At 41.6% G+C, this 18,181-nt stretch overlaps 1 protein-coding gene across 3 annotated transcripts in view; it reads left to right on the top strand.

Annotated features, from left to right (window-relative positions):
- The window catches only part of LOC132834373 (multiple C2 and transmembrane domain-containing protein 2-like), a 521,106-nt gene that overhangs the window by 471,961 nt on the left and 30,964 nt on the right, over positions 1–18,181 (top strand). For all 3 annotated transcript variants that reach the window (XM_060853214.1, XM_060853212.1, XM_060853211.1), the window contains exon 20: positions 911–1,020. In XM_060853214.1, the coding sequence (XP_060709197.1) occupies positions 911–1,020 (110 nt within the window). The remainder of the gene's footprint in view (positions 1–910; positions 1,021–18,181) is intronic.

The following is an 18,181-nucleotide window of genomic DNA, read 5'->3' as shown; positions in this document are numbered from 1 at the left end:
ATCTTTTCTGCACCATTTCCAATTTAATAATATCCTTTCTATAGAAGGCAACCAGAACTGTACGTGCCAATTTAAGGTGACACGGAGACTGAAACCATAACTGCTTTGCCTTCTCGAGCTTTATTTTATTCCTTTCCTGTGAAAAGATCATTGGGTCCAACAGAACGCATTCCTCTTTCGTTCAAATTCTTCCATTACACAATTTCAATGTCCCCAACCGTTTACTCCATTAGCAAATTATTTCAAGTATTTATCGCCTTCAGCCTAAAGAATTACTTTGAAATAAAGAATCAGTTTTAATTTAGATTTCACTAATTACGTTTTTTCTACTGGTTCTTTCCACCTGACTAACTTGAAGCAATCTTACTATCTAATTAAGCATTTTTAATTTGACACATAGTCCAATATGTATGTGAGAAATGGTGAACAAAGAGCTGAAGAGAAAGATATCAATTGATTGGGGAAGCATCCATAAGGAATGGGGCAGGCGACGCGGGAACAAAGAATGTCTCTAGAGAATTTCTATGGAATGGAATATGTCTGTAAAATGGTGGAATTTAAATGCAATAAATATCTCAAATTGAGAGTCTAATGATAACTGTGAATCGATTGTCAGAAAATCCCATCTGGTTCACTCATGTCCTTCACGGAAGGAAACTGCCATCCTTACAATGTCTGGCCTACATGTGACTCCAGGCCCACAGTGGTGTGATTGACTCTTAACTACCCTCTGGGCAACTAGGAATAGGCAATAACTGCTGGCCCAGCCAGTAATGCCCTCATGCCAGAATGAATTTTTGAAAATATCATTGTGGGTAGTAGGCTTTATATGTACTGCTGTGTCTATCACTTCCTCGCACCTTATTTACCTGCTACGGTCTCCTGATAGTGTGTTTGTTGTTGTTTCCAGGACTCTGAAAAAAAAGGCTTGATAGGCAAGATCCACATGGTTCAAGACATTGTTATTACAGTCCAAAATATCCTGGACACAGCAGCATCGTTTGGTGAAAGAATCAAGAAGTAAGTGTTGTTGGCTTTGAGCTATATAAAGCTATCATTTACTGATCATGCATCCTTACCGTGTGTCATTTGATATTTGACGATATCACAATGGTTAGATATTTATCAACCAATAGACTCATGGAGTTATACAGCACAGAAACAGACCCTTTGATCCAACCAATCCATGCCGCCATAATCCCAAACTAAACTGGACCCACCTGCCTGCTCCTGGCCCATATCCCTCCAAACTGTTCCTATTCCTCTACTTACCCAAATGTCTTTCAGAAATCGTAATGGTACCCGCATCCACCACTTCCTCAGGAGGTTCATTCCACACGCGAACCACCCTCTGTAAAAAAGTTACCTCTCATGTCTTTTTAAAATCTCTCTCCTCTCACCTTAAAAATGTGTCCCCTCGTCTTGAAATCCCCCATCCTAGGGATTAGACAACTATCATCAACTCCATTTCATACCTCACATTATTTTATAATATTCGATCATGTTGCTTCTCAGCGTCCTAAGCTGCAGTGAAAAAAGTCTTAGCCTATCCAACCTTTCTTTATAACTCAAACCTTCCACACCTGGCAACATCCCAGTAAATCTCTTCTGAAACCTCTTCAGCTTAATCATATCCTTCCTATAACTGGGTGACCAGAACTGAACACAGTACTCCAGGAAGGGCCTCACCAGTGTCCTGTACAACCTCAACTTGACTTCCCAATTCCTGTACTGAAAGGTCTGAGCAATGAACGAAAGTGTGCTAAATGCCTTTTTAACCTCCCTGTCTGTATGTGAAGTAAACTTCAAAGAATTATGTATCCAATGAAGTGTTAACGTGATGGACAAGTTACATTTCCTTCCTGTTGAAATAAGTTCACTGTTTTCTCTTTGCTTGAATTTCATCTTGTTACAACAAAGTTTGATGGGGTGAGTAAATTCCTTGTATTCCAGAGGTTGGTATAAGCATTAATTTCTGAATTTTTAAAAAGGTGAGATTTTTGCCCAATTCTTTCCACACTTGAGCAAGATTCAAATCTACAAAGAACATGCCAGACAAATCTCCTTGAGAAATAAGAAATTAGTTTATTGAAACTGATGATTCTGGATGTAGGTTTGCTCGCTGAGCTGGAAGGTTCGTTTTCAGACATTTCGTCCCCATACTAGGTAACATCATCAGTGAGCCTCCAGTGAAGCACTGGTGGAATGGCCTGCTTTTTATTTATGTGTTTAGGTTTCCTTGGACTGGTGACATCATTTCTTGTGATGATGTCATTTCTTGTGGTGATGTTATTTCCTTCCTGTTCTTTTTCTCAGAGGGTGGTAAATGGGATCCAAGTCAATGTGTTTGACAGAGTTCCAGTTGGAATGCCATACTTCTAGGAATTCTCATGTGTGTTCTTTGGCTTGTCCTAGAACGGATGTGTTGTCCCAGTTGAAGTGGTGTCCTTCCTCATCTGTATCTAAGGATACTAGTGAGAGAGGGTCATGTCTTTTGTGGATAGTTGATGTTCATGTATCCTGGTAGCTAGTTTTCTGCTTGTTTGTCCAATGTAGTATTTGTTACAGTCCTTGCAAGGTATTTTGTAAATAACATTAGTTTTACTTGTTGTCTGTATAGGGTCTTTCAGGTTCATTAGCTGCTGTTTTAGTGTGTCGGTGGGTTTGTGGGCTACCATGATGCCAAAGGGTCTGAGTAGTCTGGCAGTCATTTCCGATATGTCTTTGATGTAGGGGAGAGTGGCTCGGGTTTCTGGGTGTGTTTTGTCTGCTTGTTGCTGAGAAATTGGCGGAGTGTGTTCACTGGGTACCCGTTCTTTTTGAATACACTGGATGGGTGATTTTCCTCTGCTCTGTGTAGTTCCTCTGTGCTGCAGTGTGTGGTGGCTCATTGACTTAACATTCTAATGCAGCTTCGTTCGTGGTTGTTGGGATGATTGCTTCCTGATGATTCTTCTGGAGACAGCCATGCAGCAGCTTTCAATGTTTTTAAAAGATCTCAGATCACAGTCAGTTTTCTCTCAGGACTGATCAATTTTTGCAGAACTTGACATCTCTTTTAAAGAGAGAGAGAGCGAGAGAGTCTTTGTAATTAATATTACTGCAAAGTCTCTTAGACAGAGTTTCAAATCCATGTCTAGTATCATCTAGAAGGAGATGGGCAGCAGATACAAGGGAATGCCACCCCCTGAAAGTTCAACTCCAGACCACTTACCATCCAGACTTGGGAATATGTCGCCATTTTTTCAATGGATCAAAAATTCTGGAACTGGAGCCCTTATAATCTCCTCACTCCCCATAGCCAGTTCACCATCTCCAAGGTACAAGTCAGGAGTGAGATGGAAGACTGCACTTGCCTGGATGGGTGCAACAACAACAACAACACTCAAGAAGCTAGACACCTGATACTAAGTGTCTTCTACGGAATTACTGAAAGTTTTATGGATAGGGTGCCAATTGGCAATGCCCCAATCAATCAATCTACCCTCTGATCAAAGAACGAAGACTGACCAGAAACTCGTCTTTCCTGCTTTTCTCTGCCAGTCTTGCTTGATTGACACCCCTTCATTGTCATTGGGTCAAAATAGTGGAACGCCCTCCCTAATGACTTCATGGATCTGCATATTGCATATGAATTGCGGTCGTTCAAAAAGTCAGCTCACCACTGCCTTCGCAAGGGCAGCAAAGGATGGGCAATAAAAGCTGCCCCGCTATGAACACTCTCATCCTGTGAATTAATGCAAAATGTTTCTGGATGCTACTCCATGTTGTTCCCCTTTTGTTTCTTTAGCCCCAAGCCACAGCTTCTATCATGGCCATTCACTGGATATAGATGGGTGAAAACTTGACTGTTGGTCCACGATGGGGATAATCCATTTTTACAGAGTTTCAGAACAGAAGATAAAACGGTTGTCAATGGGGGTGAAGGAGAAAGAAATGTGAAGTGTGTCTGAAAGCGGGATGCTCTCTCCTAAGAGGGAAATCAAGAAGGAATTGTGTGGGCAGCAGGGGGAAGAACCTATGAAAAATGTGGGACAGAAATAATAGTCAGTTTCCTGAAGTTATCATAGATTCCCTGTTTGTGGGAACAAGTCCAACTCTCTGAGGAGCATCTCATCCAGTACCACCCTAACCCTGTAAATTCGTGGATACTTTGCACAATTTAGCATGGCCAATCCACCCTAATCTGCACATCTTTGGACTGTGGGAGGAAACCCACAAGACACAGGGAGGATTTGCACACTCCACACAGACAATCACCCGAGGCAGGAATCAAATCTGGGTCCCTGGCGCTGTGAGGCAGCAGTGCTAACCAGCGAGCCACAAATTATGGAAGCATTGAGACTTCAAGGCTGTAAAATTCTGAAGTGGAATATAAGGTGTTGTTCCTTGAGCTTGCATTGTGCTTCATTGGAACATTGCAGCAAGCCCAGCAGAGAAATGTTACCATGAGACCACAAGTAGTTTATGGAAGGTGTAACACTTGCCCATTCACCTCCTCCCTCCTCACTGTCCAAGATCCCAAGCACACTTTCTTGATGAAGCTGAATTTTACTTCTTTCAATCTGCTTTACTGTGTTTGCTGCTCACCATGTGGCTCCTTTACATTGGCGAGAACAAATGCAGACTTGGCGTCTGCTTTGTGGAGCACCTCTGCTTTGTTCATAGAGATGACCCTGACCTCCTGTGTTTGCCATTTCAATTTGTAACGACTACCATTGACCAGAAAATAAAATGGATGTGCTATAAATATTGTGGATATAAGAACAGGTCAGGGACTGGGAAGAATGTGGAACACAATTGACCTTGTGACTCTGTAAAACCAGAATGCCATCTCTGAGACGGAAGAAAAAAGTGAGATAGAATACTCTCTACTTGCATGGACGGGGACAGGACCCAACTGCAATTGCCTTCCTAACTGACAACTGAACCTGCATGTTAACCTTAAGAGAATCCTGAACTAGGGCTCCCAATTATCTATGTGCTTCAGATTTCCGAAGCCTGTCCCTGTTTAGGAAATAGTCTACGCCTCTATTCTTCCAATCAAATTGTGTAACCTCACACTTTCCTACATTGCATTCGATCTGCTATTTCTATGTCCACCCTCCGAGCCTGTCCAGGTCCATCTACAGCCTCTCCATTTTCTCAACGCTATCTGTCCCTCCATTTCTCTTTGTGTAATTTGTGAACTTAGCAACAGTGCCCTCAGTTTCCTTCATTTAGATCATTAATATATAACATGAATAGCTGTGGCCCCAACATTGACCCTTGAAGAACACCACTAGTCACCAGTTGCTATCCTGAAAAAAACCCCTTTATTCCCGCTCTCTATTTTCTGCCAGTCAGCCAATCCTCTATCCATGTCAGTACCTTGCCACTAAAGCCATGAGCTCTTATCTTACTTCGTAGCCTTGTGTGCAGCACCTTGTCAAAACCCTTCTGGAAATCCAAATGGATCATGTCCACTCACTTTCCTTTGCTTGACTTGCTTTTTACCTTCTCAAAGAATTCTAACAGACTTGTCCCCTTGAGGAAACTGTGCTGACTCAGCCCTATTTTACTATGTGTTTCCCAAGTACTCTGCAATCTCATCCTTCAAAATGGAATCTTACCATTGGCTGAGTTTAGGCTGACTGGCCTATAGTTACCTGTCTTCGGTCTCTCTCCCTTCTTCAACAGTGGTGTTACATTAGTCACTTTCCAATCCTCCGGGACTCTCCCTGACTCTAGCGATTCCTGAAAGACCACCACCAATGTTTCTATAATCTCTTTAGCAATCTCTTTCTGAATTCTGGTGTGTAGTCCATTCTCTTTAGGTGATTTATCCACCTTCAGAGCTTTCAGCTTCCCCAGCACCTTCTCCTTGGCGATGGCCACTACACTCCCCTCTGTGCCCTGACTCTCTTGAAGTTCTGGTAAGCTGTTGGTGTCTTCCACTATGAATACTTTTGCAAAGGACCTATTCAGTTCCTTTGCCAATTTTTTGAACCCCATGACGATTTCTCCAGCCTCATTTGCCAGTAGTCTAATGTCCACTCTTGCCTCTCTTTTACCATTTAGACTTCGGAAAAAAAAACTCTTGCAATCTTCTTTTATATTACTAGTTAGCTTACTCTATTATTCCAGCTTCTCCCTACTTAATGCTTCTTTCATTATCCTCTGCTGCTTTTTAAAGGCTTCCCAAACCTCTAGCTTCCCACTAATGCTGTTCAGAGATGAGTTTCTGCTGTGCATCCTGAATTACTTCCCCCCCACCCACCCAGAAACTCCTGCCATTGCTTCACTGTCTTCAATGCTAGGCTCCCCTTCCTGTCAAACCTGGCGAGCTCCCTCTGCATTGAAGGTAAGGCCTGTACTGAAACATCAGTTTGCATTTGCCACCTGCCAAAAGACAATAAATATTCAGAGATGACAAAGTACTCAGAGGAAACAGTGCCTGTGGCTGTTGATCAAGGATTTTCAGAACGAACAAGAAATAAACACAGAACACATGTCTTGGAACTCCCACGGTAACACAACAATTAGAATCTTTGTCCAAAGGCACCTTTTAGCAACTACAGCAGGACCTGAATGACTCTGAATGTTTCTCTCTGCACTTTAATGAATTGATTGATATGCCAACACAGTCCAGTTGCTTGTTTTGGGGCGCATGGTTTTTAAGGAATTAACAACTGAAGTAGATCTTCTCACCCTTTCAAGGGAGAACAAAATTGAAGATATCAAAAACAAATTCGAAAGATATGTGTTTGAGAAAAACATTCTAATGAAGAAGCTGATTCCCATAATGGTGCGCAGTGTAGGCTTTGTGGCATTTTCCAGAAATTATCCTGATTTCTATCTTTTGTCGATTGCCACTGTATTATCCAACAGCAAGCATTGATGCATAAGGCTCTGGAATTTTTTAATGTAATGACAGTTGTTAAGATTGTAAGCTTGATTCAAGCAAGAACCCTTCAGCACTGCTTGTTTAAATCCTTCCTCCACAATGACCATCACCAATAAGAGACACCCTAACCACCGTCTCTTGACATTCGACGGTATTACCATTACTGAATCCTCCACTGTCAACATCCTTGGGGTTGCCATTGACCAGAAACTCAACTGAACTCACCACATAAACTCAGTGACTTCAAGAGAGGTCAGAGACTAGGGATACTGCGACAAGTAACTCACCTCATGACACCTCAAAGTCTGTCCACCACCTACAAGGCACAAGTCAGGAGTGTGATGGGATGCTCTCAACTTGCCTGGATGAGTGCAGCTCCAACAGCACTCAAGAAGCTTGACACCATCCAGGACAAAACAATCCGCTTGACTGGCACCACATTTACAAACATTCAATCCCTCCACCACCAGCGCTCAGTAGCAGCAGTGTGTGCTATCGACACGATGCACAGCAGAAATTTACCAAAGATCCTTAGACAGCACCTTCCAAATGCACGACCGCTTCCATCTAGAATGACAAGGGCAGCAGGTACTTGGGAACACCACCACCTGCAAGTTACCCTCTAAGCCACTCACTACCCTGACTTGGAAATATACCACCGTTGCTTCACAGTTGGGTCAAAATCCTGGAATTGCTTCCCTACCGGCATTGTGGATCAACCCACAGCAAGTTGACAGCAGTGATTCAAGAAGGCAGCTCAAGGGCAAACAGGATTGGGCTATTAATGCTAGCCAGCCAGTGATATCCAAATCCCAGAAATGAATAAAAAAAAGCTTAAAGCTGTCGACAGTGAACTAACCCTTCATGCTGATGTGAGGTGTTAAGGTGAGAGACATGTTCTGTAAAGAATTATAGGTCTAATGCCTGAAATCATCACTTTCCTTCAATCAAGGAATGAAGTGTGCCATGAGCTGCCAGACAATGTGTGGTTACTCCGCTTTGTGTTTCTCATAGACCCAATGTCAGAACTGAACTGTGAGCTGCAGGGAAAGGACAGAGACTTAGCACATAGATCAATGTGATGAAGGTATTAGAATTGAAACTGGGTCTATGGTTCTCCCAATTTAAAGAAAATGCTGCAACCTGCTTCTTTCATTATCCTCTGCTGGTTTTTAAAGGCTTCCCAATCCTCTGGCTTCCCACTAATGTTTTAAAAAAACTAGGGAAAAAAAATCAAAGGAAAGAAAATGGCTTGAAGCAAAAGCATCTGTGCCCACCTAAGGAAATTAGCAACAAGACATTTCTTGAATTCGATGTGATGAAACAATGTGTCACGTTTGTCTCAAATCCATTCATTCAAGTTGCTGTTTGGTGGGTTGGCTATCAAATTCCAAACAGGTGTTGTGTTATGGATCAGTGGAATTGATGCAGAGGTAATAGCAATGCAAAATGATACAGGTATCCCCCACTTTTCGAATGATCGCTTTACGCAATTTCTCTTTTACGAAAGAGCTACATTAGTACTTGTTGTCGCAAATCCGAAGTGGAATTTCGCTTTTACAACAAACGGCGATACTTTTTCCCACATGAGTCATGCACCTTCGCTTTACGCAATTTTCGGCTTACAAAAGGTTTCCTGAGAACGCTCTACTTTCGTATAGCAGGGGCTACCTGTGTTCAGCTGAAAGTCAGACCAACTTCAGACTTTTGGGAACTCGGAAACTGAAAGATATCCACTCCTATCACCTGTGTTTTGAAAATGAAAGCTTCATTTGGTTCCACACACCTCTGTGAGACAATCGTCTCCCAAATGAAGACCGTCAACTATTCATGTTCACACTGGTCTCAGATACCCATTCGTTGGAGAGTATATGACCAGCAACTTAAATGATGACGCAGACTTCAACGTACTGGCAGATAATGTGCAGTCACAGGTGCCACATTGAGTTGTTGGTAAGTAGAAGGCAGAATAAATTATTTTAGATCACTAAAAATAAAGTCTTCATTTGAAATTTTCCCTGGGGTAGATTCTGATTTGCACTTAAATCCAAAAGGTGTTCTTGTATGTAAAAGGTTTGAGACCGCTGTTCTTGGATGTTCTGAAAATATTTAGAAATCGAAATCTTGGACTGGAGCTTCTCCTTACCCAATGACCCTGAACCAGTAACGAGAATAGGTATCCAAGTTTTGAATAGGAGTCATTATTGCAGACATTAAAAGTTGTAATTTGGATGTGTCCACTCCAGACAAGACATATAATAGTGGATATCAAAAAAGAAAGCCTTAAGCTGGATGAATAGTACCATAAAGCAGATTGAATAACTTCTTAAAAATACACAGCCAACTTCCATTAAAATCAAGTTTACTTTTCTGAACAATATTTCTGCATTAGAATTCCTTTTCCGAGCGTTACAGTTTTCTTTTCAGAACTAATGCATGGCGATAACTTACATTCACGGCTTTGAGTGCAAAATCTTAATTTAGCCTAGAAATGAACTTCCTAAAAGTTGTAACAAAATTTCACTCATAGCGCAATTAAAACGGAGAATTATCTGGCTTTCTTTGGAAATTGAGTGCACTGAAGTGGATGAACATCAGGAAATTGGGACAGGAATGTAACAACTCTTCCAGGACATATTGTTAAGTGGAATAACTCTTTTGTTGACTTTGTATATTGTTTGTCAGTACGTTTTGAAGCATTGGTTTTTAATATATTTACAGTATATTAAATCACCTTATTAAAAGAGGGTACCCGAATTAATAAAATATTCTTCCTGTACTTTCATATAATCTTTCTTGCATTTAGCTATTAATTGTAGCTGGTAAGTACACACAAACACAATTCATCATCCAGTGATCATATATTGCTGTGAATTAATCAGCTACTAGTAGATTGTAGTCATTGATTTTTGCACATAATCACATCTATTAGTCTTTGTATTTTGCAATAGCATTAGGAATGTATCGACAGTGTGAAAACCCACAACCCAGATTGGAAGCATATATCAATTAGCAATTTTTTTTTCTGCATTCACAAAATACAAATATTATACCAGACAACAATATGTGAATATTCAATTGATGTAACCTCAATCATTTGTTTCAACATTCATTAGGTGGTCAATCAACCTTGTCGAACATCTTGACAATTTATAATCTGTCATTTACAAAGATGGATTAAGAAGATGGATTTGAATTCCCTCTAAGCAGATTAGCTCACTTCATGTTGAACCACAGATCAGGTCAATGTAAAACATTCTGATCACACAAGAGGGCTTGTGTATGAAACCACAATCTTCCCAGTCCTCGTCAGATCTTTAGAGCTGTGGTGGGTAACTGTGAATAACTCTTGGGCTGTTTCCTAAAGGAGCTATATCTCTGTTTTCTACACAGTGTGCAGTTTTATGTGAGGCTCCTGTAAGTTAATTAACATTAACAGCTAGTGCAAATTGTGTAATAGCAAGATTTAGAACCAAGTGTCACAGACAAGGTAGAAAGCAAAATCTAACAGGGACACCAATCGCCAGTGCCATTAAACCGTGCTCATGCAAGAGAGGCCAGTAATGTAGCATGCAGCGGTGTGACAATGTATAGAGGGAATGTCAAGTTAGGATCAGGAATTTGATGCAGGGCTGTGACTCACATTAGGCTTGAAAATTGTAATATCTGCAAAGCTAAATCCTGTTCAAAGGATGAGAATGCCACTATTGGAATGTCAGCCATCACATTAACAAGGTCCTTGGAATGTGAAGCTTCTGATGCAACTCCAGTCGACTTTCAGGAATTGACAATTAATCAGACGGTCAAAACAGTTAAGGATGACCCCAGTGAGGGTGAGCTTCTGTAAACTCATGTGGTATCATGGTCTGATAAAGTTGCCATAGTCCCCCAAATCACAGGGCTGCTCTGTCATTGGAGAGAGACAACTGGTGTTTTTTAACCTGAGGATCATCACATGTCAGGCAGTGGGAGAGATTGAGAAGGAGAGTCCTTCGTGGTAACCTCAGCCAGTGTGGGAATTGAACCCATGCTGTTGGTATCACTCTGCATCATAAACCAGTTGTCCACCCAATGAGCTGACTGACTTCTGTCTCCATGTGGTATGATAAATGCTAGTATAATTGCACTTTCTCCTCCTGTAAGTGTTCAGTGTTTTTTTTTAAGTGGCAGCCCTCAAACTAGTCTCATCCCACATGTTGACTTTCTCAGGCAGTTAGGATTGGGCAGTATTTACTGTTGTGCCAGAATTGTCAATATCCTGAAAACAGAGATAAAGAGTTAGATAATGGACTGGCAGTGACATTCACAGAGGCTTCCCTTCTGTCACCGAGGTGACAATTCCCTCAAAGTATTGAGAAAGTAGGAATTATTTTTGTGCATCTTTAAAAAAACTTTGAAAGCTTTTGCCTTGAATAGAAGTCAACGGGTGTGACTAAGAAATGCATTCCCTCAATCAACCATGCATCGTGAGATGATCTCTGTCTTCAGAGTCTGATGCAGCTGAGTATATAAATTAAACTGGAATGATGGCTCAAACCAGGCTATTTTATTGTATCTGTGTGGATAGTGATCATGTGAGAACGAGAGCAGTCAACCATAGATCTGAAAGCGCTAGACTGAGAGGTCTGGGATAATGTCCCTCTTCTATCATTATTGATCTGATGGGAATAGTATATTTAATCTACCTGTTGAGAACTCCTGTGGCACAGTGGTAATGTCCCTGTCTCTGAGTGAGCAGGTCTAAATTCCAGTCCTGTGTGTTTCAGAGATGTGCTATAATGTGGGGCAGCACAGTGGCTCAGTGGTTAGTGCTGCTGCCTCACAGCACCAAGGACTTGCTTTCAATTCCAGATTTGGGTGATTGTCTGTGTGGAGTTTGCACATTCTCTCTGTGTCTGTTTTGGTTTCCTCCTACAGTCCAATGACGTGCAGGCTAGGTGGATTGGCCAGGCTGAATTGCACTGTAGTGTCCAGGGATTTGCAGACTGGGTGGATTAGCCATGGGAAATACAGTTATAAGAGAGCAGGGTGGGTCTGGTGGGGCTGCTGTTCAGAGGGTCGTTGTGGACGTGATAGGTTGAATGGCCTGCTTTCACCTTGTAAGGATTCTATGAACAAATCTGAATAGCTTGATTAAAAATGTGAGAGGTACTAATTTGATTGCACTCATGAGCAGTCCATCTCATCCTCAAAACACACAGCACTGGTTCTCCATTTCCTCTCTCCAACCTTTCCTGTTGTGTTTTCCCTCTGAGTGAGTACATTAATGCTGCAAAACAAAATGTGGTTCAGTCCTTGCTGCTGTGTGACCTCTTGCCTGTTCTCAGTCAGCCTGCCACCTTGTTCAAACAGCTAGGTCTCTGGGAACTAAGAGTGACACCACACCGTGTGCACATGGAGAACATCGTAACAAGGCCTGATTTTGTTTTGACCAGAAACTCAAAGACATGCTTCTGAAACTGGGATTATGAGCTCACAATAAAGACTCCAGAAAACTGGGGTCCACTACAGTTGTAAGCCGTCACTGCTGTCTTGGGTGAGCTCAGGTAACTCAGTCCAGATTTTGAATCTTCCTGTCCTGAGGGAATGCAGAAATGTGCAGTCTACTGGATGAGATATTAAAGACAGGCTCCCATCTTCCTGTCCAGGTGGATGCAAATGATCCAGTGGCACTATATTGACAAGGAGAAGGCAAATTATCCCCCATTCCCTGGTCAATAGCTACCTCTCAATCTACTTGACACGAAGAACAGATTATCTGCTCATTATAACATTGCTTCTTGTGATGCTGATTGGCTGCTTCGTTTCTTACATTACAGACTCCTCAAAGCTGAGCTGTCAAAAGTTTTGAGACATTTGGCATTCACAAGAGCACTACATTAATGCAGGTCTTTTTCTTCGTAATATCCTTATTAATCAAACAATTTGTGAAAGGCTGTTTTTGAATAAAGTCACTTAGTCCAACCGGACCAGAGGGGTTCCCTCTTACTAAAGAGAGGTAACTGTGGGGGTTTAACCCGAGGGTCACTATGTTCAGGTGAGGGGAGGAATTGAGCAGAAGAATCCTTCATGGTAACCTCAACTAATGCACAAATTGAACCCACATGGTTGGTGTTGGTCGAAATTGCAAACCCGGCATCCAGCCAACTGAGCTAACCGACCCATAGAATCTATGACCCTTTAAGTCAGAGTGAGTACATTAATGCTGCAAAACAAAAAGATACCCTTACTATTTGGACAAACATGGCATAGAGTCTTACAGCTGGGAAAATCCGGTCCCACCAGTTCACGCTGACCATAACCCAAACTAAACTAGTCCCACCTGCCTGCACTTGGCCCATGTCCCTCCAAACATTTCCTATTCATATATTTGTCCAAATGTTGTAACTAACCACATTGACTGCTTCCTCTGGAAGTTCACTCTGCCCACGAACCATCCTCTGTGCAAAAAAAGATTGCTCCTCATGTCTTTTTTAAACCTTTGTCCTCTCACTTTGAAAATATTGCATCCTAGTCTTGAAATCTAAGTGGATGTAAAAGGTCCCATGACACTGTTTCCAAGAAAACTGTGAGAGGTTGACATGGTATTCTGCTCGATATTAATCCCTCAAACAACTCCTAAAGCAGAAAATCTGGTCTTTCTCACATTGCTAACTGTGGGAGATTGCTGTGCACTTTTGCTGATGTGTTTCTCGCTGCAACGGTGTTCCGTGTCAGAGTTACTTCATCGGCTTACAAGAGCTTTGGGGTGTCCTGAGGTCATGAAAGGCATCATCTAAATGCAAATTATTTTTATTTTGACATTTCAGCTGGATTTACACCTTTCAATCCTGAAACTATAAATAGACCCAAAAGTTCATCACGACCTGAAGTTGAGACCAAATGACTGAACAAAGCAGAATTCCATCAGTAAACCCCTGAACCTGTATGTTTCATATTGCAATCATTAAAATATATATTTGGTGCTCGGGTCCTTTAAGAACATGATTCTGAAATGGAGACTAATCCCTTAACTTCTACACTGTTACAGAGAAATACAGCTGACTTGTTGAACAGCCCAATCAGATCATATTATTTCAATAAACTATCTACTAATAGGCTTATGCACACATCAAAACTCATCAGAAAATGATAGAGTGGTATATTGTCACAAGAATTTAATCTGATCTGACAACAATCTTGAGTTTGCACATCATTATTGTGTTTTACGTTGTGCCTATATTAATCCTGGAATACATTATTGAGCAGTAATTAATTATTGCTTACTTTATTGACAAATAGGAAGGAGGCTGCATTCTCATAATCATAATGTATTTAGGACATTCTCCTTAGCCCTGTCCCAGCTGCATTGTCATGTACCTCACAAGGGTGATAATGAGGCTGTGAGCATGTTATCGGATGTATTTCCCTGGGGTTGCTGGGATTTCAAACACAAGAAATTAGTATTATGATTCTTTCATTGGAAAATGCATATATTAATGTGAAGTGATTAAAGTTTGATTACACCATGTCACTCTGGGTTTTTAATTAATAAAATTCCAGTTTTATGTGAAGTAGGTGGGTTTTTTAAAGCCATTCTCATTCCAGTCATTATACAAGAGAGGATTAATTCTACACGCAAGCCACATCCAGGGTTGTGGTTCCAGTTACACTTTGATAAAAATCAGCTTGGCTGAAAAGTGTTTGTTTTCAAGCAGCTGTTGAAACATGAAAGATTGAACGGAAAAGGATCGTTCACTGTTCAGAAGATGTGAGTTGGATGGCTGGTTCTGATACTCTGGGGGAGAAAGATCTTTCAGTAATTTACCCTGTCAATGGAGCAGCTTGTATTCCTTTTGCCGTACTTATATTCATTCTCCAATATTACAGCCACTGAAGGCTTTGTTAGTAGACAGCAAAGAGCGTTTAACTTGGAGATCCATGCAGAGGATGAATGTTGCTCTTGAACTGCACTCCCACTCAGTACTGATGGAGTGCTGTACTGTTGGAGTGACACTCGGTGAACAAAAGCCTCATCCACACTTCCAAGGGGCGTAAAAACATTCCCATGGCAACATTGAATTATTGTGATATTTAATTAAACCGCTTGACTCCTGGACGGAGGCTGATCACTGCCATCCTCCCATAACACCCCTCTCCAAAGTATCATCTGCTCCTCCACTGCTTCCTGCCAGTATTGTATTCAGTTTCTATCTTGAGAGTTGACCCTTCAAATCCTCTGGGCTGCTGACCTTGGTATTAGATGGCTATTTTTTATTGCCTGGGAGGCCTCTTCACAGCTACAGTCAACAGGATTTGTTTGACTGTGTCCCTTGCTCTACAATGGACGTCAACCCTGAGGTGATTGAGACACAGACAAGTTGGCCATTTTACACCCGCTCCTGGGCAGAGGGATTTCATTGGATCAATAGGCAATTTGTAAGATGGGTGGTGTCAGATTGAGACCTCTGAATGATTCGCCTCCCATTCAGTCCAAACCCTCCTATTTATTTGGGATTAATGCTACCTCTAGAATTCCCAGTTAGATTGACTGTCAAAGCTGAAAACGGAGCATAGGCACTATTACTTCATTTAGCTATAGTAAGGTAAATCTACAACGTGACATTCTTGACCCTAATCTGGAGGGAAAGTGGTGAACCCCAGGGATCTCCGCCAAGCACTGTCCCAATGTTTCAGTATTTTTGGCATGACATAGACCCAGGTTATTGATGTGGTCTGTTCCATTTAATTCAGAGCTGGTTCCTTAGCAACAAATTACATAATTAAATATAGGAGACATGGTTAGTAAGTTTACAGATGACACTAACATTAGATTAGATTACTTACAGTGTGGAAGCAGGCCCTTCGGCCCACACCGACCCTCTGAAGAGCAATCCACCCAGACCCATTCCCCTGCACCTAACACTATGGGCATTTTAGCATGGCCAGTTCACATAACCTGCACATCCTTGGAATGTGGGAGGAAACGGGAGCACCTGGAGGAAACACACACTGGGGCAGAAACTCCACACAGACAGTTGCTCGAGGCGGGAATTGAATCCGGGTCTCTGGTGCTGTGAGGCAGCAGTGCTAGCCAGTGTGCCACCATGCCGCCCCTAGTGGTATAGTGGACAGTGAAGATTATCTAGATTACAAAAAGATCTTAATCAAATCGATCAATGGGCTGAGGAGTGACAGATGGAGGTTTTTTTTGGATAATTTTGAGCGATTGCATTTTGGTAAAACAAACGCAGGCAGGATTTATACAGATAATGGTTGGGCCCTAGGTAGTGTTGTCGATCAGAGAGACCTTGGGATTCAGGTACATAATTCTTTGAAATTTGTATCACACTGAAACAGGGCAGTTAAGAAGACACCTAACACGCTTGTCTTCATTGCTCAGACTTTTGAGCATAGGAGTTAGGACGTCATGTTGAGATTGTTCATGATGTTGGAGTGTTGTGTCCAATTCTGGTTGCTGTGCTTTAGGAAGGAAATTATTACGCTGGAGAGGGTTCAGAAAAGACTTACCAGGATGTTACCAGAAATGGAGGATTTGAGTTCTAAAACTCGAGGATGTAGACTGGGATCTTTTTCACTGGAGGTTGGGGGTGGAGGTGAACCTATAGCGATTTATAAAATCACGAGGGCGTAAATAAGGTCTTTTTCCTCGGGTGGGTGAATTCAAAACTAGAGTGCATACTTTTAAGGTGAGAGGAGAAAGTTTTGAAAAGGACACAAAAGATGATTTTTGTTTACACATAGAGCGGTTCATGTGTGAAATGAACTGCCAGAGGAAGTGGTGGATGCACATACAGGTACAACGTTTAAAAGTCATTGGGATAAGTACGTGAAAGAAAATATTTGGACGGATATGGGACAACCTCAGGTAAGTGGGACAAGTTCTTTTGGGGACAAGGTGGGCATGGACTGGCAGGACCGAAGTGTCTGTTTCCGTGCTGTATGACTGTGACTCTGAGGTGTAGGATGCATTCCTGTGCTATAACCTAGAATTTCCTGTAAGTATAATGGAAGGAAAAGCTTGGTAAAGCAAAATTGTATTTATCATTTTATGGTCCCTGTGTCAGAATAAATAAGCACGCAGTGGGAAATGGAGGCCAACGGTATCAATAGTTATAGCACTAATTAGCAACAGCAGCAAGTGAAAACATTGTAATTTTAGTATGAAACCCTATAATGCTGATAGTTAGGGTCTGAATTACATCTTTATAGGCTGCTCCTTAGAGTGTTCCTTTAATGGAAATATACTCAATCCTTGTCATAATAATACTTACAAATCAATAATTATGTAAAGTGAAGTGAGTTCATCTGGGAAAAGAGCAGAGTGGAGGCAGTAAAATAAAAGCAAAACATTGCGGATACTGGAAATGCCGATTGATTTATTGTTGTCATGTACTGAGATACAGTGCAAAGTTTTGTTTTTGCTGCTATACAGGCAGGTTCTACTATATAGAGTGTGTCAGGGTAGTGAAACAGAGTGCAGGACGCAGTGTTACAGCCACAGAGAAGGTGCAGAGAGAGAGATCAGAATTAACGTTTGAGGGCACCATTCAAAAGTCTGATAACCAGCGGGGAAGAAGCTGTTCTCAAATTTGTTCACGTGTATTCAAACTTTTATATCTTTTGTCCATTAGAAGGGGAAGGAAGAGAGTATAACCAGGATGGGAGGGGTCTTTGGTTGTGTTGGTTGCTTTCCTGAGACAGCTGGAAGTATAGATGGACTCAATGGATGAAAGGTTGGTTTGCGTGTTGAACCGAACTGTGTTCTCAACTCCCTGTAGTTTCTTGCAATCTTGGATAAGCAGTTGCCGTACCACACTGTGATCCATCCAGATAGGATGCTTCCTATGGAGCATCCTTAATAATTGGTCAGAGTTTTTGTAGACTTGCGGAATTTTCTTAGCCTCCTGAGGAAGTAGACATTGTTGCACTTTTTTGAAATCAGTACAAAGTCCAGGAAATACCCAGCAGGTCTGGCAGCATCGTGCAGAGAGAAAGAGAGAGAGAGAGCCAATTAAGCTGAACAAAACTATGCTTCAAAGAGTCATTGACTCCAAACATTAACTCTGTTTCTCTCTGCACAGACGCTGCCAGACCTACTACGTATTTATATTTATAGAACAGGTGCAGTGTTGGTGGGGTTTATGAAATGCCCTTAGACAATTGGTTTTATTATTTCCTGCACTATTTTGATCCTTCCCTTAAATGCATTGAACGTTTTTAAAAGCAGCACATTCTGTTACGGAGTTGTTGGAGTTAAAAGAAAAAGTAACTTCAGAAAGCAAATGTTTTTGA

The sequence above is a fragment of the Hemiscyllium ocellatum genome, chromosome 39 (genome assembly GCF_020745735.1).
Source record: "Hemiscyllium ocellatum isolate sHemOce1 chromosome 39, sHemOce1.pat.X.cur, whole genome shotgun sequence".
Classification (NCBI taxonomy): Eukaryota; Metazoa; Chordata; class Chondrichthyes; order Orectolobiformes; family Hemiscylliidae; genus Hemiscyllium; species Hemiscyllium ocellatum.
This window is presented reverse-complemented; position numbering and strand designations above follow the sequence as displayed.